This window comes from Pelobates fuscus, chromosome 4 (genome assembly GCF_036172605.1).
Source record: "Pelobates fuscus isolate aPelFus1 chromosome 4, aPelFus1.pri, whole genome shotgun sequence".
NCBI lineage: Eukaryota > Metazoa > Chordata > Amphibia > Anura > Pelobatidae > Pelobates > Pelobates fuscus.
Genome location: NC_086320.1, coordinates 99,619,154 through 99,644,572, shown reverse-complemented (window position 1 = coordinate 99,644,572; position 25,419 = coordinate 99,619,154). Strand labels below are relative to the sequence as shown.

At 40.2% G+C, this 25,419-nt stretch overlaps 1 protein-coding gene across 1 annotated transcript; it reads left to right on the top strand.

Moving 5' to 3' along the window:
- Positions 1-4,370: 4,370 nt before the first annotated feature.
- Positions 4,371-17,748, top strand: UBE2V2 (ubiquitin conjugating enzyme E2 V2). Its single transcript, XM_063451399.1, has 4 exons — positions 4,371-4,467; positions 8,483-8,631; positions 14,098-14,223; positions 15,797-17,748. Exons 1-4 carry the CDS (start codon positions 4,452-4,454, stop codon positions 15,941-15,943), a joined length of 438 nt encoding a protein of 145 aa, XP_063307469.1. The 5' UTR covers positions 4,371-4,451; the 3' UTR covers positions 15,944-17,748.
- Positions 17,749-25,419: the final 7,671 nt, after the last annotated feature.

Below are 25,419 nucleotides of genomic sequence, written 5' to 3'. Positions count from 1 at the left end.
TTGCCCATATTGGTCTTGTGTGGGGTGGGCAACTTGGGGACAGACAGCAGACAAGGACATGATTGTGACTAAGTTGCCTACCAATCCATACTGTAAGTCTATGGAATGCAATCCAGTCCATATACTTATAAATAACCCCGACAAGTTCTTAGATAAATATGGTAATTTATTTGGGTTTCAAATATATGGGACGGGTTTAGACCCTGGGACAGTATTGTTTATAGGGATAGAGACTGATACGGTAACCTCCCAGACTCATCAGGTATACCATTCCTTCTATGAAGAAATGAGTATAGATAATAAGATCCCCCATAATGCTAAAAACCTGTTCATTGATTTAGCTGAAAGTATTGCCGGTAGTCTTAATGTTACCAACTGCTATGTGTGTGGAGGTACTAACATGGGAGACCAATGGCCTTGGGAAGCAAAGGAGGTAATGTCCGGTTCTGAGGCAGTTGAACAATTAATATCTTCACAAGCCGATTATCAGATGAGTGTTAGAGGTAAATCTGAGTGGAGATTAAAGACCTCCATCATAGGTTATGTTTGCATAGCGAGGAAAGGAATGATGTATAATACTTCTGTAGGAGAATTAACTTGTCTAGGGCAAAAAGCTTATGATGATAATACAAAGAATACAACTTGGTGGTCGGCTTCAAATGTCTCAGAACCATCTAACCCGTTTGCAAGATACGCCAATTTAAAGGATGTATGGTCTGATCTATCCATCACATCTAGTTGGAGAGCCCCAGCAAATTTGTACTGGATCTGTGGTAAGAAAGCCTATTCGGAGTTGCCACAGGACTGGGAAGGGGCATGTGTGTTAGGTATGCTCAAACCATCCTTCTTCTTGTTACCTATCGAAACAGGTGAGACTTTAGGTGTTAAAGTGTATGATGTGAATCATAGGAAGAAAAGGGGACCCATAGAGACAGGCGCCTGGGAAGATGATGAATGGCCTCCCCAGCGTATTATAGATTACTATGGGCCAGCCACGTGGGCAGAGGATGGTACTTTTGGTTATAGAACCCCAATTTATATGCTCAACCGTATTATAAGATTACAGGCAGTGGTTAAGATTATTACTAATGAGACCTCACAAGCGCTCAATCTTCTAGCGAAGCATAATACCAGGATGAGGACAGCAGTATACCAAAATAGATTAGCCTTGGATTACCTATTGGCAGTAGAGGGAGGTGTATGTGGGAAGTTTAACCTGAGCAATTGCTGTCTTCAAATAGATGACGAAGGGCAAGCAATAGCTGAGCTTACTAGCCATATGGTTAAGCTAGCGCATGTGCCTACTCAGGTATGGAAAGGGTACAATCCAAGTAGTTGGTTTGGTAGCTGGTATGAGCAGTTTGGAGGGCTTAAGGCATTGGTAGGTGGAGTCCTACTGATTTTAATGTTGTGTCTACTCCTGCCATGTCTTATACCCTTAGTAGTTAGGTCTGTGCAAAGCCTGATAGAAAATATAGCAGAGAGGAAGGCTGCTGCACAGATAATGGCAATTTATAAATATAAGGCTCTAGATCAGGGAGAACCAATGCAGGAAGATGAGTGTTGAAAGATTCACATCATAGACAAGTCTGGTCTGGTTCATGGTAACTTGCGGTGTATGCAAACCAAGGTTAAGTGATGCCTCAAGTAATTGTGAAATATCAAGAGGCATCAAAGGGGGGAATGTGGTGGAATCTCGGTAAAAATAAATTTAGTAGGCCGAGATTACCACGTGGCATGTGTACATGCATATGCTGACGTATCGATCAGTTAGTTGCACGTGGCAAGATACGATCAGTAGTGTACGGAGCATGTGCAAGAATACAGGATGTAGTATACCCTTCCTCCATTGTGCTTTACAGGCCATGCGGTCAAGCAGGAAGTTAATTCTTATTTGTATTGATTGGTCAAGAGAATGTGCGGGTGGAGCTTAATATGGGAGGAGTTATATGCCTATATAAGGAGCCTGCACTATTGTCCGGGGCTCAGAACTTGTTGTATTTTGGTGACATTAGTCCCTCTGAGTCCCGATCGGTGAACCAAATAAAGAATCTCTTCCTTCCTGAAGAAACCTGTGTCCATCTCTCTGTGCTTGGCTTCCGTCAGTTTCTCCGGTATCATTTCCTATGGAGAGGGCCTAATTTGCCTGTGGCCAGGGCCGGTGCAAGGATTCTTGCCGCCCTAGGCAATAATCCATTTTGCTGCCCCCTCATGAATGCAACTACATTCCCTCAGAGGTTTATTCACTAAACTCTGAATTTCAGTGAAGAGACATTTAGGGAAAGAAACACACACACAGTCACTTGCACACTCTCACTAATACACACAGTGTCACTTACACACTTTCACTAACACACAGTTTAACTTGCACACTCTCACTAACATACAGTGTCACTTGCACACTCACTAACACTCTAACTAACACACACAGTCTGACTAACATACACACTGTGTCACTTACACACTCTCACTAATACACACACTCTTTCACTAACATACATAGTGCCACTTACACACTCTAATTCTAATTTACACATACATACACACAATCAGTGACCCATGCACAGATAAATTCACTGATCGATGCAAACTGACAACCACACTGATCCATGACAACCACACTGATCCATGTAGTCACACAAACACACTGATCCATGCAGACAGACACACACACACACACACACACACACACTAACCCATGCAGACACACTGATCCATGCAGAGACACACACTTATCCATGCCCCCATCCACATCCCTGCCCCCATACATCTACCCCTTACCCCATACGTCCCGCCCAACATACCTCTACCCCCACATGTCCCTGCCCTCCCACACATGCATACAAAAAGACACATACACAGACACACATACAAACACACATACACACAAACATACACACACACACACACACACAGACACATACATACAAACACACACACATTTAAGCAGAGACCCATACATACAGACACACACACAGAGGCACATACATACAGACACACATACACACACACACACACACACAGAAAACACACACATACATACATACAGACACACAAAGACACATACAGACAGACATATGTACATACCGACACACACATACACACACACATACAGAAACACACACAGGCATACACCCAGATATACTGATACAGACATTTTCTATCAGACACACACGCACAAACTGTTAACATTTTTTGGTGACTTACCTGGGGTCCAGTGGCTGCCTCATGCTGATGGGAGTCAGAGCTCCCACTCTGACTCCCTCCTCTACTCCCGCGCGGAGCTCTGTTAGCTGGGAAAAAGTGACGGCTTCCTACCAGCTCTGACATCATCACTGGGCCCCAGGAAATCCATTGCCATAGGGTGGCCCCAATAGCATGGTCCAGCTGATGGGCTCCTTCAATGTGGCCCTAGTGTTTTTTCTGTGCGGTCGGGGTCGCACCAAAATGCTGGCGGGCACCCTGGTCGCAGGGGTCGACAGGGCGGCCGAGCCCCCTGGAGTGACTGGCCCAGTCGCAGCTGTGACCCCTGCAGTTCCGCCAGTGAACATAGACACTGACCCATGCAGACAGACACAAATACACACACTGACACATGCAGACACACACACTGACACAAACACACACTTGTCACCAAGCACAGGGCAGGGGGCAGGGGTGAGTGAGAAGTGCACCCAGTGAAAGGTCTACTGGGAAACTCTCTGCCGCCCGCTTTGCCCCACTTCCTGAATCCCTTCTTTGTATGCACCCATACAACTCATTACTGGGTCTGTCTGGGCGGTCCAGTCGCCCGGACAGACCCAGACACCATTAGCTGGAGGTTTTCCCCAGTGCCCCCATGGTACTGGCGCCTTAGACCTAATGGAAGTGCCAGCCATGTATGTACCCACTGTATAGTGGAAAGCAGCAGTTTTGCTCTATACCCAGTTGTCCGCACAGAGCGCGTCATGCGTGCGTGACTACGTCATGTCGTTCCACGTCTGCTCTCCGATGCACAGTCATGGTACCTCGACCACGGCGCACAGTAATCGTCACCGAATAGTGCATCGCGCGCGTGACCGCTTTAGCTGTGAAATATAGTTTGAGAAGCACTGCCCTACCCTACAGAATCCCTTTAATACATCAAAACTGGATATAAATAGGAAAACAATGAATAGCGTTTTATAAATAAAAAAATATGCACAAAAATTACTGCTGGAGAATGCGGGCATCGATCCCGCTACCTCTCACATGCTAAGCGAGCGCTCTACCATTTGAGCTAATTCCCCACACAAGGGCAGGGCGCAGTCTAACTTTTAAACTATCTGCCCTGCCTCACGGCTGACTCGCTATTCGTTCTTCTCAACAGCCGGACGTGACGTTTGGTCTGGGCGTGAGGTCGGACGTCGTGTCGCCCTTCGACGTGTTGACGTCACGAGGTGTGGGCGCTCCGGTCCTGGGCGGCGGAGAAGATGGCGGTGTGCTCAGGTCTGTGTGCGGGGCCTGGCGGGTGTGTACCCGGCGGGGCGCGGTATGAGGGATGGAGAGCGAGGCCTCCTCCTGCTCCACGTGTTGTAGAGACAGACTCTATCCCGTATCTCCATTCTCCGTGACCTGTGACTCCCTCAGTGCCGGCCACCATTTCCCGTCCCTGTCACTGCTCGCAGTGTGCGGCCTCGCTGCGGCCAGTCTGTGCTCTGCTTACTGCACGGCCAGGGCTCCGGCTATCCCATTACAGGGGCCACACATTGCATCCTCCCATCGGGGTCTGCCATTCATTCATCATCCATGGCCCCCAGCCCTGCCTCCACTCAGCCTGGGGTACTAGTTATCGAGCTTGGGGGGTACTAGTTATCCAGCCTGGGGTACTAGTTATCCAGCCTGGGGTACTAGTTATCCAGCCTGGGGGGTACTAGTTATCCAGCCTGGGGGGTACTAGTTATCCAGCCTGGGGGGGTACTAGTTATCCAGCCTGGGGGGGTACTAGTTATCCAGCCTGGGGGGGTACTAGTTATCCAGCCTGGGGGGGTACTAGTTATCCAGCCTGGGGGGGTACTAGTTATCCAGCCTGGGGGGGTACTAGTTATCCAGCCTGGGGGGGTACTAGTTATCCAGCCTGGGGGGGTACTAGTTATCCAGCCTGGGGGGGTACTAGTTGTACAGCCTGGGGGGGTACTAGTTGTACAGCCTGGGGGGGTACTAGTTGTACAGCCTGGGGGGGTACTAGTTGTACAGCCTGGGGGGGTACTAGTTGTACAGCCTGGGGGGGTACCAGTTGTACAGCCTGGGGGGGTACCAGTTGTACAGCCTGGGGGGGTACCAGTTGTACAGCCTGGGGGGGTACCAGTTGTACAGCCTGGGGGGGTACCAGTTGTACAGCCTGGGGGGGTACCAGTTGTACAGCCTGGGGGGTACCAGTTGTACAGCCTGGGGGGTACCAGTTGTACAGCCTGGGGGGTACCAGCAACATCCAGATGGCCAGAGTTTGGGGAAGCCTGCTCTATGCCCAGGGATTGCTGGCTCTCACATTCTTACTTCCTGATCCACAGAGCAGTGCTAGAGGAGAGCAAGATGTCTGGATTGGAAGCACACATTCACCAAATCCATAAAGTGTTTTTTATCCTACTGTGCTGGTGTCATTGTAATAACACACAGTATCAATGGGATTCTGGAGTTGGACTATACCCTGTTCAGATTAGTTTATGCATGTAATTTGACGCCCAGTTAGTCTTATTACCAAAAATGAAAGTAAAACATCAAGTTCACTTGACTGAAGAAAGGTGACACAATCCTGCTCTAACCATTCATTGCTTTTATTGGTTTAAAAAAAAAAAATCACAAGTAGATTTGAAGAGCAACTCAATTATGATGAATATATATTTGTGTGTGTTGTATTCTCTTGAACAAAGGCATCGTTGGCAGCACCACTTATTTATAAATCTATTTTATCTAATTCAAATATGAACTAACATTTTTCAAATTAAAAGACCGCTGTCTGTGTACTTTTTAAAGGAAATTCTGACAGCCTAGCCACCAGGACTTCAAAAATGTTACTTGTGGCTCAAGAACACTATAGTCACCTAAATTACTTTAGCTAAATAAAGCAGTTTTACTGTATAGATCATTCCCCTGCAATTTCACTGCTCAATTCACTGTCATTTAGGAGTTAAATCACTTTGTTTCTGTTTATGCAGCCCTAGCCACACCTCCCCTGGCTATGATTGACAGAGCCTGCATGAAAAAAAAAAACTAGTTTCACTTTCAAACAGATGTAATTTACCTTAAATAATTGTATCTCAATCTCTAAATTGAACTTTAATCACATACAGGAGGCTCTTGCGGGGTCTAGCAAGCTATTAACATAGCAGGGAATAAGAAAATCTTAATTAAACAGAACTTGCAATAAAGAGAGCCTAAATAGGGCTCTCTTTACAGGAAGTGTTTATGGAAGGGTGTGCAAGTCACATGCAGGGAGGTGTGACTAGGGTCCATAAACAAAGGGATTTAACTCCTAAATGGCAGAGGATTGAGCAGTGAGGCTGCAGGGGCATGTTCTATACACCAAAACTGCTTCATTAAGCTAAAGTTGTTCAGGTGACTATAGTGTTGGCCACCTTGTTGGGATCAAACAGACTGTAATGCTGTAAATATTGTACGAGCAAACTAAGCTTTCATCAAATAGTGAAGACCCAGGAGCATCATTATCCTGAGATGTTTATTTAATCCAAAATTTTGCAAGATTCAGTGCCATTTGATGAAGTCATTCTAACACATTTAAAGTGTTTCTGTCATGCAAAAATTAGATCATGTTGCTTAATAGATAATACAATTTAGTCTGTATACGATAACCAAGCTACAAGCAAACATGGGATTTAAATGTTTTGGTTGTAGCTATTACTTTGGCCTAGAAATAATAAACACGGTTATGGCTGTAACGCCAAGTTCACATAGATATCTGCCTGCCTCCATACATTTGCCTGATATCCATCAATGTTTAGCTTAGGTGTAAAGGCTGAAAAATACATTTGGGGTGCATACATCCAATGTTGTGACCATTTTGCTGGAGGAATAAGTGCATTTCTCCTCGCATATCTACGTTTTTTGGAGTTTAGTTTTTTTTCTTTTTTCTGCATATAGAAAGCTGACATTGTTGTGTCGGTTATTTCCTCTTTTCTGGAAAATATTTTAGACTTGATTTTTCGGAACATTTTGGGGCAAACATTGACAAACTTCCGAGTTGAATCCCTATTGAAGCCATTGGTGACTCTATACATATTGTGTCCTCAATTTAGTGGAAATATGTGTAACATTATAGTTGACATGACTTGCAAAACCACGGACAGGTAAATCTGAACATAAGGGGAAAAAATGGCAGTACACATTACAAGTGAATTCGGTAGATGTTAGACTTTTTTTGGCAATGTGCAAAAGTGTTTTTAATGGAATTAATATTGTAATCTGTGAAAATTGAGATTGTCCTTAAACAGAGTGCTCACTGGAACAGTACGTTTTTCTAATGTAATAAAGTAAGCTGAAAGTCTGGCATTTCTTCTAATGCAAAAAAAAAATTGAAAGTCTAAAAGACAGTATTCAGTTTCTTGGAAAGTCTGCGACTGGCCTGTTAAATTGTTCTTGGATACAGACAAGTTGCTTACATAGTGCAGGTGATATTGAAAGAGAAAGCTTCAAGTGCTGAAATGCAATTCTCATGATTTAAAAAAAACAAAACTTAATTTCCGGCTGACAATTTTATGAGTTGTAATAATAAAAGATAAAAGAAAATAGCCACCAGTTACCCTTAGATTAGTGTGCATGTGTTTTCTTCTTAAAAGAACAGTTTACTCACTGGTACCACTGCATCCTTATATTATTGTAAAGCACTGCAGATAAAGCTGGAGCTATGTAAATGCCAGTAATAGTAATCTTAATGCACAAATTCTGCTGCTAAGAGATTGTCCCTGCAGTCTTAGTACTGTAAAAATTGCGTTTACATTGCTTCTTATCTGCACCTTAAGTTGCTGTTACTCATACACTTACTATAGACACTTCCTCTTGCATTCCTGCAATTTTTGCATGACTGATGTTTGGTGTCTTCACGCTTGGCATGAAGACGCCAAACGCTCCTTGTAGAAATGCATTGGTATAATGCATCTCTATGAGGAGACATTTATTGGTGCAGTGCGACAGCCCACCAATGCATTCCGATGGGAAAACATTGGATTGGCTAAATCATCAGAAATGTTTATCGCTGGCAAAATGGCGAGAGTGGCACAGCAAGGGAAAGGTGAGTAAAATGGCTGTACTGGCCCTTTTGAAGATGGAGCGGAAAATAAATAGGAAGGTAGATACTGTTAGAAATGCATGTATACAGTTTTGTACTTCTAACAGTGTTCATTTAATGTTTGCAACCAGATAAGAGATCTGACCTAATTTTCTACAATTTATTGATATGTCTTCTTGACCGCTCACATACCAGCACTCATTACTTGTCACATTCCAATAGGTGTTAAGGTCCCTCGTAATTTCCGATTATTGGAAGAACTTGAAGAAGGGCAAAAAGGAGTAGGAGATGGCACAGTCAGTTGGGGCCTTGAAGATGACGAAGATATGACACTCACTAGATGGACAGGAATGATAATTGGGCCTCCCAGAGTGAGTGTTGAAAACCATGTGTTTATTGTAATATTTTGTATAGATAAGGGTAAAACCAAACCTCAGCAAAGTGATATTTCTTTACAATCTTTCTGATATGCCTTGAAATGGTTGCAACAAAGAGGCTACTACATGCTTGATGCAGTATGCTTCAGTAACATCCGCTCAGTATAATTGACACTGCCCTTAACCCCTTCACGACTTTGCCTTTACCCAATCTTCATGCGTTTGTGACCTATTTGGCAAACCTATGTTTTTTTTTCACTTTGAGTGCATGCTACATATCATTAAAAGACAGGTAGGGCTTTCATCTGATACCCTCTTTGTATATACAGCACAGCATTATGTATCAATAAAATATTAAAACATGAAAGCACATTTTTCCACAGTTAAGATCATTTTGAAAATTTCCATTTAACCATTTTACCATCTGCCATGTTTCATTTTCATGGGAATTCCACTGACTCTGTACCACTGGTGTAAAGACCCCAAGTTTATATTTTGCAACGCTAACCAAATGTAGTAGTACCCCCGATGTACACCATTGCCAGATGTTTGAGAAGTTATAGGATCAAATTACAGATATGCCTATTTTTAGCTTTCAAACTTTGAGTTTTTACAGATTCATTTACTAAGCCCATATCCGATTTGGGACAAAATCCTCCACAGCACTTTACTCACTATCATGGCATACTGTTCCTTAAAGGGACACTATAGTCACCAGAACAACTACAGCTTAATGTAGTTGTTCTGGTGAGTATAATAGCGCCCTTCAGGCATTTTCATGATAACACTGCCTTTTCAGAGAAAAGGCAGTGCTTACATTGCCCCTAGGGACACCTCCAAGTGGCCACTTCTTAGATGGCCACTGGAAGGACTTCCTGGCTCAGGGCTGCACAGTAAGCAGCCCTGCCGTTCAGCGTCCCCACGCTCTGCATGGAGATGCTGAAATTTCCTTATAGAGATGCATCAGTTCAATACATCTCTATGAGGAGGTCCTGATTGGGCAAAACGGCACCCCTGCAAACCTAAAGTGTCCTTGTCACACTCACCGGGGGGGGGGGATTTCTACTTGACAGTGCAATCACAGATTACTTACAACACTGTATTCTGTACTGGGGAGCTATGCCTATTCAGTTATATTTCTATGTCTGTGTCTTCTACTCTAAATACCTTTTATGTATATGATGAGAAAGGTACAGATTGTGCGTGTTTAGTGGCCATGCATGTATTGTTATACCTAAATCATTTCCATTAACCCCTTAAGGATGAGTGACGGACGAGGTCCGTCACTCAGGGGATTGCGTTAACGCCGAGTGACGGACCTTGTCCGTCACGCGGTAAAATTAACCCCAGATCGCCGCGATTGCGGGGTTAATGGTGCTCCGGTCTGCCTCTGTATTAGAGGCAGACCGGGAGCACCGCATCGGGCTGTCCCAGTACATGTGCCCGCTCAGACAGCATGTCAGAGCGGGCACATGTGCTCAGTATACTCACCTCCGCCTCCCTGCACTTCCGGGTTCAGTGTGAAGTGCAGGGAGACGGATCAGTGCTGATCCTGCCCCCTGGTGGAAAAAAAATAAAGTAAAATTAAAATCCCACCCCCCTTTACCATTTTAATAAAAAATTAACCCCTTCCCTGCCAATTGATCACTGACTACAGTGATCAATTGGCAGGGATTACATTTTACTATGATCTGATTTTTTTTTTAACCCCTGAGGTTAATTCTTTTTTTTTTTTTTAACCCTCAGGGGTTAAATTTATTTTATTAATAATTTAAGTATTTTAAAATTATATATTTAGCTAGCTGGGGAGGGTGGAAGTTAGTGGGGAATTGGACGATTTGGTGTTAGGCTAACTAGGGGTTAACGTTAAAAAGTTTTAAAATAAGCTTTAAAAAGTTAAAAATTAAGTTAAAAAAAGTTTTAATAACGTTTTTAAGTAAAAAAAAAAAAAAACACCCCCTTTACCCAGTCCAAATAAAAATTAACCCCTTCCCTGCCAGTCGATCACTGCCTACAGTGATCAAAACATAGATCACAGTATTAAACTGTGATCTAATTTTTTTTAACCCCTGACGATTAACTTTTATTTATTTTTTAATCAACAGGGGTTCAATTTATTTAATTAACTAATTTAAATATTGTATAATTTAAATATTTTGCTAGCTGGGATGGGTGGGAGTTATGGGAAAATGGGGAATTTACGGTTAGTGCTGCTTACTGCTAGTTAGGGGTTAACGGTAAAAAAAAAGCTAAATCTGTAAAAAAAAAAAAAAAGTTTTAAGAAAGTTTAGGAAAGTTTAAAAAAATTAATAAGCAAAACAAAAGTTTAAAAAATAGTTTCAAAAAGTAAAAAAAGTTAAAAAATACATTTAAAAACGCTCATTACCACTACACCTAGAACAAACTAGAGAAAAAATGATCCCACGCTAAGGTTCAAAATATGCCTTTTTGAATTACCCCAGGGTGTATTCTTTAATAAATAGTATGTGTTTGTGGGGAAGTTTCAATAACCAACCATCTAAACTACCCTAAATTGGAACATGGACACAGCGTAAAACTTCAAAGTTAGAAAAAAACTGGTTGCGTCTCAAATGTGCCCCTTCAACATCCACATATACCTGGCAAAGGTACATACGGGGGTATTGCTGTACTCAGACCACATAGCGGAGCAACATATGAAGTATTATACAGTCGTATCACACATAAGGTTTGCAAAATATACTGTGCAAACTCACTTTGTGTGTCAAAAAGGCAGAAAAAAACGCTTATTACCACTACACCTGGTACAAGCTAGCGGAAAAATTATCCCACGCTAAGGTTCAAAATATGCCTTTTGAAATACCCTGGGGTGTCTACTTTAAGAAATGGTAGGCCTTTGTGGGGTAGTTTGAATTTAAAACCTGCGAAGATGCTTGGAAATTGCACATAGGCCCAGCGTCAAAATTCAAAGTTCTGTAAAAACTGATATGGCTTGGTCTCCAATATGGCACTGTAGCTTCACAAAATAGTGCCAAAGACATTCATTGGGGATATCTTTTTACTCAGAAGACTTAGCTGAGCATAATTTGGGGATTTTGAACTTAGTGGCACATATGAAATATACAAAATGGCCAGCAAAAATGCAATCCGTATGTAAAAAAAAAAAATGCCCCAAATTATTTTTTACCACATACTTTGGCATATATTGGTGAAAAAATGGGGGCATGCTAAGGCACAATATGCACCTTATGATATACCCTGGAGTGTCTACTTTTACAAATGGTAGGCCTTTGTGGGGGTTTTTGAACAGTCAAACTGTTATAATACCCCAAATGGAAGCATAGGCTCATTAAATCCGTCTCTCAAAATTCTATTGGGAATACTGAAAAGGTCAGGTCTCCTATATGGCACTGTAGCTTCACGAAATAGTGCCAAAGACATACAATGGGGGTACCGTTGTACTCAGCAGAAGTAACTGAACACATAATAAAACTTTGTACAGGAATAGCACACACCAACTTTACAAAATACACATGAGAAGTTCTTTGTTATAAGTTTGTGTGCGAAAACCCCCAAAAAACACAATTTTACTCCAATATTTAGCAGAGGTTGGCGGTAAAATGGCTACGTAGAAAGTGTCAAAACAACCTTAGGTAAATAGCCTGTGGTGTCTACTTTATATAAATATATACTTTTGTGTGGCAATTTTGTTTTCTTTTATGGCTATTAAGCTTACAAGACAAACATACCAAATTCTAAAATCGCTCCACATAAAAAGTTTATTTTACTCCTAGTGCTTTGTGACCTGTAACTACCAAAAAAAACTTAAAATCCCAGACACATTATATATTCTGTAAATCAGAACACCTAATGAATTTATTTGTAATTACTTTCCTTAACCTGCACTAATTATGCACACATTATTATTGCAAAAACTGTAAAAAAAAATAAAAAATCTTTTTTTTTTTTTTTCTGTATTTTTTTTATAATAAAAAAGCATGTATATATATATATATATATATATATGTTACATCAAATTAAAGCCCTTTCTGTCCTTTAAAAAACGGTATATAATATGCGTCGTTGCAATAAATTAGTCAAATGCAAATTGCAGTTGAACGCAAACAGCAAAAAATGCCGTTGTCATAAAGTGAAGGACAAGCTTCTGAAGCTCTGTCCTTAAGGGGTTAATAAAAAATGGATGTCTTAAAATTTTTAACGCTTTATGGTTCTTCTAGAAAATTTTGGGATCATGAAGCACAATATATATTTCCCCCATAAACACAGTAACAAGATGAATTGTTTACCGGTCTGCAATATGTTTCCCCTCCTCACAGGCATGTGGACAAGTGGAAGTTTTCAGTTATAGATATGTCAAGACTCCCAAGAGTCCCTGTTTTGGGCCCACATCCCTCTGTCCCTCTTTTCTAAAAAAATACTTGTTGTTGTGTCTGAGTGTATAACAGTAATATTAATGATTTTATTAAACATTACTAATAAGTATTAAACTACTATAAATAAGATACATTCTTATTTACATGTTCTTGTTCTAAGTTACATTTTAGTTCTATAAATTACTAGTAAGTCATTTCAGAATAGCCAGCCCCTGGCACACCCTCGTTCACACTCTTTTATAGCTGCAAATACAAAATAACCAGGATATTCCATCTTAAATTTTGTGTGTGTGAATTTTTGCACTATTGTATGTGACCCTATGCTGCCACCCCATCTATGCTAAGATTAGCCCTATTTTGTTACACTTCCCCAAAAAGGGCAATCCTCTCTGACACCGACCTATTGGCTTCATTGCCAGCATATTGGCATAAAAGCATCCTATACACACACCACAAGAACACTTGCTGGGGAAGTAAACACAATGACAGAAAGTTGGAGAGCTGCCAGAAAGAGGTTTGTCCTGCTCTCCTTGTCACTCAATACTCTGCTTAGACCTGAATGCCCCTGGTGATTGAGAGGGGCAAAGCTTTAAAGGACTTTGAATTAAAAATGTAAGCATTTGCTAGCATGATGTAGGGATGAACATGTTCTTTAACTTTAATCCAAGTTTTGTGTACCATGACAGGTTTGCTTTAATGGGCTAAGGATTCTTAACCAGCAGTTTAATCGTATATTTGCTTTTATCCGTTTTAAATCATGTTCATTTAGATTATTCTGTAGATTACTGATATCATGCAGCTCTCGTATTTTCTTTGTAACTACAGCATTGTGTTGGGCAGCTAATCAATTACATACTTTTATTTTGGTTGTTGCATCTCATGGAAACACAATTGGAGATGAGCTACTTGGTGTATAATCAAATAACCTTTTAGATGTGTTTAGTCGAACCTTACATATTTGGTATAGCTTATTCATTATTGCCATGTGAAACAAATGTCTGGCTCCTACTAGCAGTAGGAGTAACTATCTTCATTTTATGTAAAGTGTGGGAATCATATTCCATTCTTATGATTTTCAATTTTGCAGACAAACTATGAAAATAGAATATACAGCTTGAAGATAGAATGTGGACCTAAATACCCAGAAGCCCCACCAACTGTTAGATTTGTTACTAAGATGAATATGAATGGAATCAATCATTCCAATGGCATGGTACGTATGCAACTAACAATGGCTACAGTGCTAAAAAAAACTTGATATCTGTGTATAAACAAGCAATTCTTGCAAAAGAGCGAGAATGGTTAAGCATGTTCTTCACTTGTTAGCAAGTGTAACTCAACACTAGGAAAAAAAGTTTATAATAAGGAATCCATCACCATATTTTACAGTAATTTTTTTTCTTTATTTAAAGGAGCACTATAGGGTCAGGAACACAAACATGTATTCCTGATCCTATATGGTTAAAACCACCATCTAACCCCCTGGACCCCGTTGCCTTCCTAAATATAGTAAAATTTTACTGGTTTTCTAGTCTAGAGCTGCTTGCTTGTACCGGTTTCCTTTTGACCAGCCCACTGCCTGCTGACATCAGTAGAAGTTGTAGCCTGATCCAATCACAATGCTTCCCCATAGGATTGGCTGAGACTGACAAAGAGTCAGATCAGGGGCAGAGCCAGCATGATTCATACACAGCCCTGGCCAATCAGCATCTCCTCATAGAGATGAATGGAATCAATGAATCTCTATGAGGAAAGTTCTGTGTCTGCATGCAGAGGGAGGAGACACTGATTGTTTGGATGCATTTTAGGCAGCCATGAACCAGGAAGGATCTCTAACAGCTATCTGTGGAGTGGCCAGTGAAGTTATCACTAGGCTGTAATGTAAACACTGCATTTTCTCTGAAAAGACAGTGTTTACAGCAAAAAGCCTGAAGGTAATGATTCTACTCACCAGAACAAATTCAATAAGCTGTAGTGGTTCTGGTGACTATAGTGTCCCTTAAAAAAAAAAAAAAAAAAATGTACCATTTTATTACCTGAAAATATTTAGTGACTGTACAGGACTTCTTTGTTAAGCTAAGCAGGCAGTGCAGGGCTTAGATCATTGTCTGAGAGTGACAAACTGGTACTCCTATCTAGTGAGCCAGCTGTACACAGCAGGGTTTAGCTCAGGATAGCAAGTGAAAGCTCTGTGCTGGAGCTTCTACCTCTCAGTGGAAGTGGTAACCCACACCTGGATGTCCCTGGGAATTTTTTTTAAAAACATTCGCAAGCAGTTTGACTTTTTGCATTGGAGGGGCACCACGGTATTCCTGGCACCATAAGCACTATAAGGCACTGTAGTGGTGATTGTTGTGCTTGGAGTGTTCCTTTAACATTTTTCATGAAATGCTCAGTTTTCTTTTCAATGTATATTACAGAGTTGGAAAATTACATCATTATACAGTTTAGACAAGGTAATGCAAAGGACAGAGCTTATAACAATGATGGATGGAGAGCTAATATGAAGACATATATATATATATATATGTGTATATATATATATATATAGATTGATATACATCTTTCTTTGCCAAAATATGCTGTTATATGAAATTCATTGGTATTTTTTTGTATCTGGTAATCACCTACAGGACTGTCTGGGGAAATGAAAGTAAGTTTGGTATTGACTTTTAGGTTGGTCATGTGATTCTCTGACATGGAAACATAACTGTTTTTAGAATACTTTCATATTAATTACATATGCATGTTCACTCAGTGCTCATAAATCTTCTTTTTTTCTGTAGGTGGATACACGAAGCATACCAGTTTTAGCAAAGTGGCAAAATTCTTATAGCATTAAAGTAGTTCTTCAAGAACTTAGACGCCTGATGATGTCCAAAGAAAATATGAAGCTTCCACAGCCTCCAGAAGGACAGACCTACAACAATTAATAAATGTGGAACAATTTCCATATTTCTTCCTTATGCCCCGACACACATTTTGGAAAGGTCCTGCAATGTTAATTGTTGCATGCCTTTCCATCTCTTGGAGGGTTAACCCTTTCAGCCCTGACAAACAGATACTGGGCACAATTTGCACATGGCTCACCGTTCTAAGCCCGGATGCTTCTCCCAGTTTGAAGATGTACACTGATCAAGGATGTTGTATACAACACGTATTGGTGACTCCAATTCTCTTCCACCACTTCTCCCCAAACACACACACATACTATTCTAAAAAATATATTTAGTCAGGGGTGAAGGGGTTGCTAATTAGCAATTTCTTTTTCCCACTGTTATTTGAATTACTAAACTCAGATCATTAGGGTTTACACAACCTGGGCATTCTTAAGGAGCAGCAGTTCATGTTCTTTGAAACAAATGAAAAAAAATAACAAACAGCCTTCCACTTTTTCTTTGTGACCGATTAGTAGTGGTAAAGTAAACTTCTGCCTCTTGTAAGAAAACTCCAAGGAGTATTTGAATGTACTAATAATTCCATTGTCGCTTGCTTAAACTGCTCTGTATTCCTTCCTCTGTAGAGGCCATGGCCTTTCAATGAATCAGAATGTTTCATTCAGTAATGCTCTTTCGTGTTATTAGTATTTTAAAGTATTAAACAATGAGCCCTTACAGTGCGTGTACCACTAAACTGTCAGCAATTTCTGCTTAGCAACAACTTGAAAAGTTCATCTTACATTTCAAAATCATGTACCCATTTTTATTTATTCTGGTATTTTGTGTGGTTTTATGAACACCTTCATGACAAGTCTGCAAACTCATTGTACATCTGATCAGTAATCACACCACGCCATTCGTCATGAAGTAGTTAATTGGTACGCTTGGTTTTATTATGTTTTTTTTTTTTGGAACATGAAATGCTCTTGGTGCATAAAATGTTTCTTCGAGACAAATCTTTGGTCTGCATTGATTTTGTGTTCTAGCTATATCAAAGTTTTAACGATAACTAAACCCTTCTCTTTTCCAAGATGAGCTACAATCACCCCTTATTCATTTAAAGGATTATCCGTTTATATTTTTCAGAAGAAGTTGGCTTGGATTTTTATTTTTTTTGGCATCACTTGTTAATTGTGCTCTTCTTATTTACAGTGATTCACAGCTGAACATAGCATGAACTGCTTCTCTCTATGTTTGCACCTGTAAGAGACTCCTTGGTCATACACTTGCTTACGTTATTCAAAAGGTAGCACAATTTAGTGTTCCCTTTTAATGACAGTGTCAAACTAATACTTGATTTGCCTCAAACTATCATTCAGATTTCACTAAAGGTAAAAAGCATGACGTTAGGCTGTCAGTTTGCTTGGGGGTTACTATATGTTCACACAGTTAATCAAAGACCTGAAATGTAAACCGAATGCTATATTCATATTGCTCAGAAAATGAAATACTTTTTAAGTTGTTTAAAGTAGCGAGTATAATGGATATTGAAAATCTTTTTTTTTTTTTTTTTTTTTTAAAATAAAAGAGGCGTAGAAGCCGACTATTAGTAGTGTCAAAAATGTGGTCAGGTCTGATCTTGCTAATTGTATTTATGATATGGGGGTGGGAGGATGGGGTTTGATTTCTGTATAGCAGTTCCTATTGGTTACATGAAAGAGCAAACGTTTGTTTACAGTCTTTGCTCCAATAAACTGCATTCAAGTTTTAGTGCCGCCTATTGGTATGAAAAGGATATGGATAATGTGACTCAGAGATTGCAGCTAGTCTTACAATGTAAATAAAATGTGGGAAGCGTTTTTGAGGCTGTTTGTATTTTTTTTCCGAAGTATGTTGTTTATTTTGTCCAACTAATATTTCCTTAGCGTTACGTAAGAGTTTGTATACTTCTATAATTTAAAAGGAATAAAACATTTTGGTTGTGGGTTTTGTGTAGTGTAGAGTTGTTTGTGGTTAAAACAAGTACTTTTACACTGTAGTGTTTTACTCTTTTCTACTTGCCTGCTAATCATTTCACCTGTACCTGACACAACCTGTTTTTAAGGCTCAGCTTGTACACAATTTCACGAACACCAAGTGGTTTCATGAAGGAATCAGTTCATTTAAAGTTCTAGGCGAGGTGAACTACTAAATTGTCAAATCGAGGCATTTATTTAAAAAATATTGAAGGTAAAGCTTGAATTGATTAAAATCTATATTGATCACCAAATAATTTTTGTGTCTTTTGAAGCTGTGTGTAAAATTGAATTAAAAGTAAACAATTTAGTCCCATACTTCAGTAGTGAATTTGTGGAACTCGTATGTGCTGAATATTTTATCTTTAGCTGAACTGAACTTTAGCAAATTTAGTGAATAAAATGTTCCAAATTCTATCAGAAAAATGGAATATACATATATTCAATGCAAAACAATAGGCATTCAACATCTATTAAGATATCTTATGGTTTTCAATTTAGAGATGTGACCTAGTTTATTTTAGATATTCAGTTCGTTACTATTGTATTTTCATTTTACTGTAAAGTGGCTTTCCTATCACTTTCAGTTCAGTGATTTTATTCCAGCTTTTCGGCAAGGAAATGCCATTGTGTGGGAAATTCTTATAAATTAGGTAGAGGAGAGAAGATTGGTTTAAAAGAGCTTGTTTATTCTACTTACTGCTTAAAGGAACATTCCACTGACAAAACAATACATTTTAACCTTTTAGCAGATATACCACAAACAAAACATGCATGCATTTTCTTTTGTATGTTTTCTATGGGGGTATATTAAAAAAAAAAAAAAGGCTAACGATAGCTGCATATCTAATATCTGCAGTTATTGTAAACCCTCCCCTTTTTTCGCAACAGAGACTTTGTAGTACAGCTCATTGAGAAGAGCATGCAAATTCTAGGCAAGCGCCTTTGATGCTTCCTTTGCTCAGTGGTGCTAAAGGAAAAGGAAGAAAACCTAAATTAATGCTGTTACACCTCTGAGACCGTCAACGAGACAGCTGTCACAGCACTTATATAATTTGGGGTTTTTCACAAAATTTGTTGGCATGTGTTGGTCCAGCTGGTTTAAGGAGACTCACTCTTTCTAGTCTCATTACGTGCAGGAGCTTGTGCACTTCCCTATCCACACTCAGAGTGCTTGGTACTGAGCCAGGCAGGGTAGTGCTGTGTAGACTAAATACGGCTTCTATAATTTGTAGGGATGTTAGCAGGAACACTCATAGCTACTATAATCAATGTTTGGAGTGTCCCTTTAAATGGCAATACCCCTTCCTTGTACACCTGTTCATAGCCTGTCTCTGCTCTTTCCATACTGTTTATTTTTTTTATATTGCGGCAATACATGTTTATACCCTGTGTATATCTCTCTGTCACACACCATTTTAATAACATTATCTTTACTGTGAAGTTAGATGATTTAGGAATATGCAAAAGAAGCAATCAAATTATATATGGTAAACTCCTGATAAGAAAAAGTGAGGGAACTCCTATAGTAGGGACTAACTAGTAAAAGAAGTAAAACAAATTGTAGATATAATTAAATTAAATTAAATTAAATTATAATTATTGTTCAAGGATTAACTCAAAACCCGTGGTTATCTTAAAGGAACATTCTAGTATTAAAAAAACAATGTATTTTAATGGCATACTAGGTATTTTCCTTTTCCCATCCTTTTTTTTTTTTTTTTTTTAATAGTTCTGATGATACTAAATAATAGCCAGGGAGAAATGGTCACTGTGCGCTTCCAGCCAGGGATCCATAGTGTCTACGGGACACTTTCCAGTGTCTTTCTAGTTCCACATAAAAAAAAGGGGGGCGGCGGGGTGAAAGTGGTTTATTTTCTCATACCCTATTTAGGTTCCCGTGTGTAAAAAAGTTTAATGGGGAGGGTGGTTTACATCCCAATATTTGTCAATCTCCCTTCCCATGTTATGCAAGAGTTAATTAAACAAGGTATATTATGGCATGTAAGAATTACTCGACTGATAAACATTTCACACACACACAGAAAGAATGCAACTATAGAGATATACTTGTGAGGAACCATGAAAGCAGGCTGTGCTTATCGATAGTATGATCAATGTGTGTGAGAAAACAAAGAATGCCAGATTTATAAAGAGAGTAAGAAATTCCTCTGAACTCTTCTTTATAATGGCGCTACCTACGGTAGAAACAAGAAGAAAGCATGGTACTAATGGCAATGAGTAGAACTGAGTGTGTGTCAAGTACAGTAAAAAATCTCCTTTTTTACAAGTACTCTGCTCCTTCTTTCTCCTTTTTTTTTACAAGTACTCTGCTCCTTCTTTCTCCTTTTTTTACAAGTACTCTGCTCCCTCTTTCTCCTTTTTTACAAGTACTCTGCTCCTTCTTTCTCCCTTTTTTACAAGTACTCTGCTCCTTCTTTCTCCTTTTTTACAAGTACTCTGCTCCTTCTTTCTCCCTTTTTTACAAGTACTCTGCTCCTTCTTTCTCCTTTTTTACAAGTACTCTGCTCCCTCTTTCTCCTTTTTTTACAAGTACTCTGCTCCCGCTTTCTCCTTTTTTACAAGTACTCTGCTCCCGCTTTCTCCTTTTTTACAAGTACTCTGCTCCCGCTTTCTCCTTTTATTTACAAGTACTCTGCTCCTGCTTTCTCCTTTTTTACAAGTACTCTGCTCCCTCTTTCTCCTTTTTTTTTACAAGTACTCTGCGCCCTCTTTCTCCTTTTTTTTTTACAAGTACTCTGCGCCCTCTTTCTCCTTTTTTACAAGTGCTCCAACTCCTTCCCTTCCTCTACCTGCATGTTACATTCGTTCATTAGCGCACACATTCGTTCGTGGGCGCACATGCGCGTTCAGGCACACACGCTCGCGCTTTCGTGCACTCACATCTGCACTTCCTGCTTACCACTGAGTGCTCAAGAAATTAATAGAGCGTTCATATCTCTGGATGGAGGGAGGATTCTGCTACCGCCCACGTGGAATCCTAAGACGCCCACTGGTGGGTGGTAAGGTGGGTGGGTGGTAGCAACCCCTGCTCTAGTGGATGTTTGAGTGCTTTTTCCCTGTGAAGGCAGCATTTACAGTGCTCAGCATGCAGGGACAGGTTGCTTGCCCTCAAATCACTACAATAAAGAAGATGCCACTGATAAAATCACTATACAGTATGTACATCCAATGAAAAAAGTCTTCATTTTTTCATTGGTGGTATATCTAAAAACAACTTGCAAAAGCTACAGATCTCTTTCCCCATCTAACCGTGTGTCTAACACCAGTGCATAAATATGTAGGCATAAAAATCTACATTGAATAATTATTTTTATTTTATTCCTGATATTTTATTTTTCTCTTTTTGATGATTTAGGAATACTTAAAACAAAGCTACAATGCATTGTTCTTTAACCAATACGGCCCTGTATTTTTCATAGGTTTTCTTAAATCACACAATGATCTGACTACCCTTTCCTTTCAGTCTTTAGAACATTGCTTTTGTTTTAAATGAATTGATTACATGGCAACCCAAACCTGTTACTTATTTGTATTGTCAACATTTGACACCAAAGAAGAACAGCACACTGTTCTTGTAACATCATATTTACTATAAACACGTGTAGTTTTTCCTGCCTTTCCACATGCCTTATCAAGCACATTCTAAATGCATATTCAGAATAAGATTTCCTTATTATGATCATTCTGAAAGTCAGCCTTGATATCTCTAATGAATACATAGGTATCTTTTAACTATCTAGATACACTATATGGACCAAGTATTAGGATGCACCTTTTAATTATTGAATTCAGGTGTTTCAATCAGACCCACTGCCACAGGTGTATAAAATCAAGCATCTAGCCATGCAGTCTCCATTTACAAACATTTGTGAAAAAAATGGGTCGCTCGGAAGAGCTCAATGAATTCAAGCGTTGTACTCTCTTAGAGAAATTTCCACCGTGCTAGATATTTCATGATCGTCTGTAAGTGGGGTTATTGGCAAAGTGGAAGCATTTCGGAAGAGCAGCAACTCAGCCGTGAAGCAGAAGACCACATAAAGTCACAGAGTGGGCTCAATGTGTGCTGAGGCGCGTGGTGCGTAAAAGTCGCCAACCCTCTGCTGATTCCATAGCTGAAGATTTCCCAACTTCCTATGGCATTATCAACACAAAAACTGTGCAGTGGGAACTTTATTGAATAGGTTTACATGGCCAAGAATCTGCCTGCAAGTCATACATAGAGTGGTGTGAAGCATGCCAACGCTAGAGCAGTGGAATCGTGTTCTGTGGAGTGACGAATCACGTTTCTCTGTTTGGGTGTCTGATGGGTGAGAGTGGGTTTGGTGGATGCTAGGAGAATGTTACCTGTCTATTTTGTGCCCACTGCAAAGTTTGGTGGAGGAGGTTTAATAGTATGAGGCTGTTGTTCAGGGGTTGGTTTAGTCCCTTTACATCTAGTGAAGAAAAATATTAATGCTTCAGCATACCAGGAACAGGCAGATGTCAGTAGAAGGGAATTTGCATAGCGAAGGGAACAAAAAGGGTTATGTTTGTTGAGTAAAGAGGAAGTATAGTGAGGAGTGGAGTTAGTGAGGGCTTAGTAGGTTAGTGTTATCAGTTTGTATTGAATCCTGAAGGGTTCAGGAAGCCAATGTAAAGATTGGCAAATGAGTAACATAGAATGTGACTGCAGATAACCATTCGGCCCATCTAGTCTGCCCAATTTTCTAAATACTTTAATTAGTCCCTGGCCTTATCTTATAGTTAGGATAGCCTTATGCCTATCCCACGCATGCTTAAACTCCTTTACTGTGTTAACCTCTACCACTTCAGCTGGAAGGCTATTCCATGCATCCACTATCCTCTCAGTAAAGTAATACTTCCGGATATTATTTTTAAACCTTTGTCCCTCTAATTTAAGACTATGTCCTCTTGTTGTGGTAGTTTTTCTTCTTTTAAATATAGTTTCCTCCTTTACTGTGTTGATTCCCTTTATGTATTTAAATGTTTCTATCATAGCCCCCCTGTCTCGTCTTTCCTCCAAGGTATACATGTTAAGATCCTTTAACCTTTCCTGGTAAGTTTTATCCTGCAATCCATGAACCAGTTTAGTAGCCCTTCTCTGAACTCTCTCTAAGGTATCAATATCCTTCTGAAGATACGGTCTCCAGTACTGCGTACAATACTCCAAGTGAGGTCTCACCAGTGTTCTGTACAATGGCATGAGCACTTCCATCTTTCTACTGCTAATACCTCTCCCTATACAACCAAGCATTCTGCTAGCATTTCCTGCTGCTCTATTATTGTCTGCCTACCTTTAAGTCATCAGAAATAATCACCCTTAAATCCCTTTCCTCAGATGTTGAGGTTAGGACTCTATCAAACATTCTGTACTCTGCCCTTGGGTTTTTACGTCCAAGATGCATAATCTTGCACTTATCCACATTAAATGTCAGTTGCCACAACTCTGACCATTTTCCTAGTTTACCTAAATCATTAGCCATTTGGCTTATCCCTCCTGGAACATCAACACTGTTACATATCTTAGTATCATCAGCAAAAATATATACCTTACCATCAAGACCTTCTGCAATATCACTAATAAAAATATTAAATAGAATGGGTCCAAGTACAGATCCCTGAGGTACCCCACTGGTGACAAGCCCAAGCTTCGAATATACTCCATTGACTACAACCTTCTGTTGCCTGTCACTCAGCCACTGCCCTACCCATTCAACAATATTGGAATCCAAACTTAAAGATTGCAGTTTATTGATAAGCCTTCTATGTGCAACAGTGTCAAAAGCCTTACTGAAATCTAGGTAAGCAATGTCTACTGCACAACCCTGATCTATAATTTTAGTTACCCAATCAAAAAAAATCAATAAGATTAGTTTGGCATGATCTCCCTGAAGTAAACCCATGTTGTCTCTGATCTTGAAATACATGTGTTTTTAGATATTCAACAATCCTATCCTTTAACATGGTTTCCATCACTTTCCCTACTACTGAAGTAAGGCTTACTGGCCTATAGTTGCCCGACTCCTCCCTATTACCTTTCTTGTGAATGGGCACAACATTCGCCAACTACCAATCTTCTGGGACTACTCCCGTTATCAATGATTGGTTAAATAAATCTGTTAATGGTTTTTTTTTCTTTTTTTTTTTTTTTTTTTAAATTCTTTATTTTTGTTCGTGCATAAGATTAACATGTGAATTTACACTGCCACAATAGCTGGTGCATTCAAGTTCGCAAACACGCATTGTTACATGGCATTATTGACATTGCACTTTTTTTTTTTAGTTATATAAACAGGATTAGACATTAATGATGTACATAGCTTAGAGAGAATGAGAATCATAACATGTAAAAACAACGCTTTTGTTTTCTACGCAGTAGATTAATATCTGCAAGCCTACGGAGAGTACATACTAATAGTGAATAATTGTTAAATGTTGCTTGGCTAGCTAGAGTGCCCTGTTTTAGTAGCTTAACCTAAGTTTAAACTGAACGGTATACATAGAAATACATCAGTATGGCATTGGTAGCAATGCCCAGTGTTAAATTTAGTAGTCAGGAGGAACAAATATGGCATGACTCGCAGTAAATAATTAACCTAGGCAAGTTGCTTATATCAGTACATACTGGCTATTCGTTATGCTAGTTAGTGGAGTTAAGTAGACATGTATGGTACTTTAGGCTATACTTGAAAGGCAAAACATGCAAACTTTGAAACATTTAAGACCTGAAACAAGGTTATAGTAAATCATGAGCTAGTCATTGCTTTACATGCTAAACACGCTAAAGTTGGGTCTTAGGGTAAAGTTACTGGAAAAATGAGTAGTCTCAAATGTCCTGTGGGGCACAGAGTAGTGCTGATCGTAGTCTGCTTTACAGCTGTACTAGGCATCGAAGTCTGGGTGCTTCTTTGTTGCGATAGCAAGTAACTGTCCAGGCTACGAGTACCTGTGGAGGGCGGTATATTGGGCGCTTTTAGCCGATGCCTGTTGCCGGTAAGCCCAGGGCATTGTCCTTCTGAGTCTCTCCGCTGTCGCCCCCCAGCTTGTTGAGGCTGTTGCAGTAGTTGGCTCTGGCGGTGTGTCGTGGAGTCCTCAGCTGTACCGTCGCTTGGGTCTTCTTGATGTGCATGTGGTATCGGTGTAGGTTGCTCTGTGTGCTGGGAGTTAGATCAGGTGAGTCGCTTGCTTGCAGCGGTTGTTTCGCCGGTCCGGGCTGTTTCCGTTGTGTGTAGGGGGATGCGCCCGGTAGGCCTCCCGCCGTTTTCCGTCGCTGAGCCCGCTTGTGTCTGCATAGTCGGGCGGCCATTTTGGAGCCTCGTGGTGTCTGTCTGTAGTAGCTCCTTCGTGCAGCGGGTCGTATCCACGAGGTCACCATTTTCTCTGCTTGCCGGTAGGTGACACCCCTCTTCTGCAGGGCATACCTGAAGCTTGTGCAGAGGTGGTCGAAGGTCTCCAGTGGTGACATGGGTGGCTGGATGTGTGTGCTCCGCT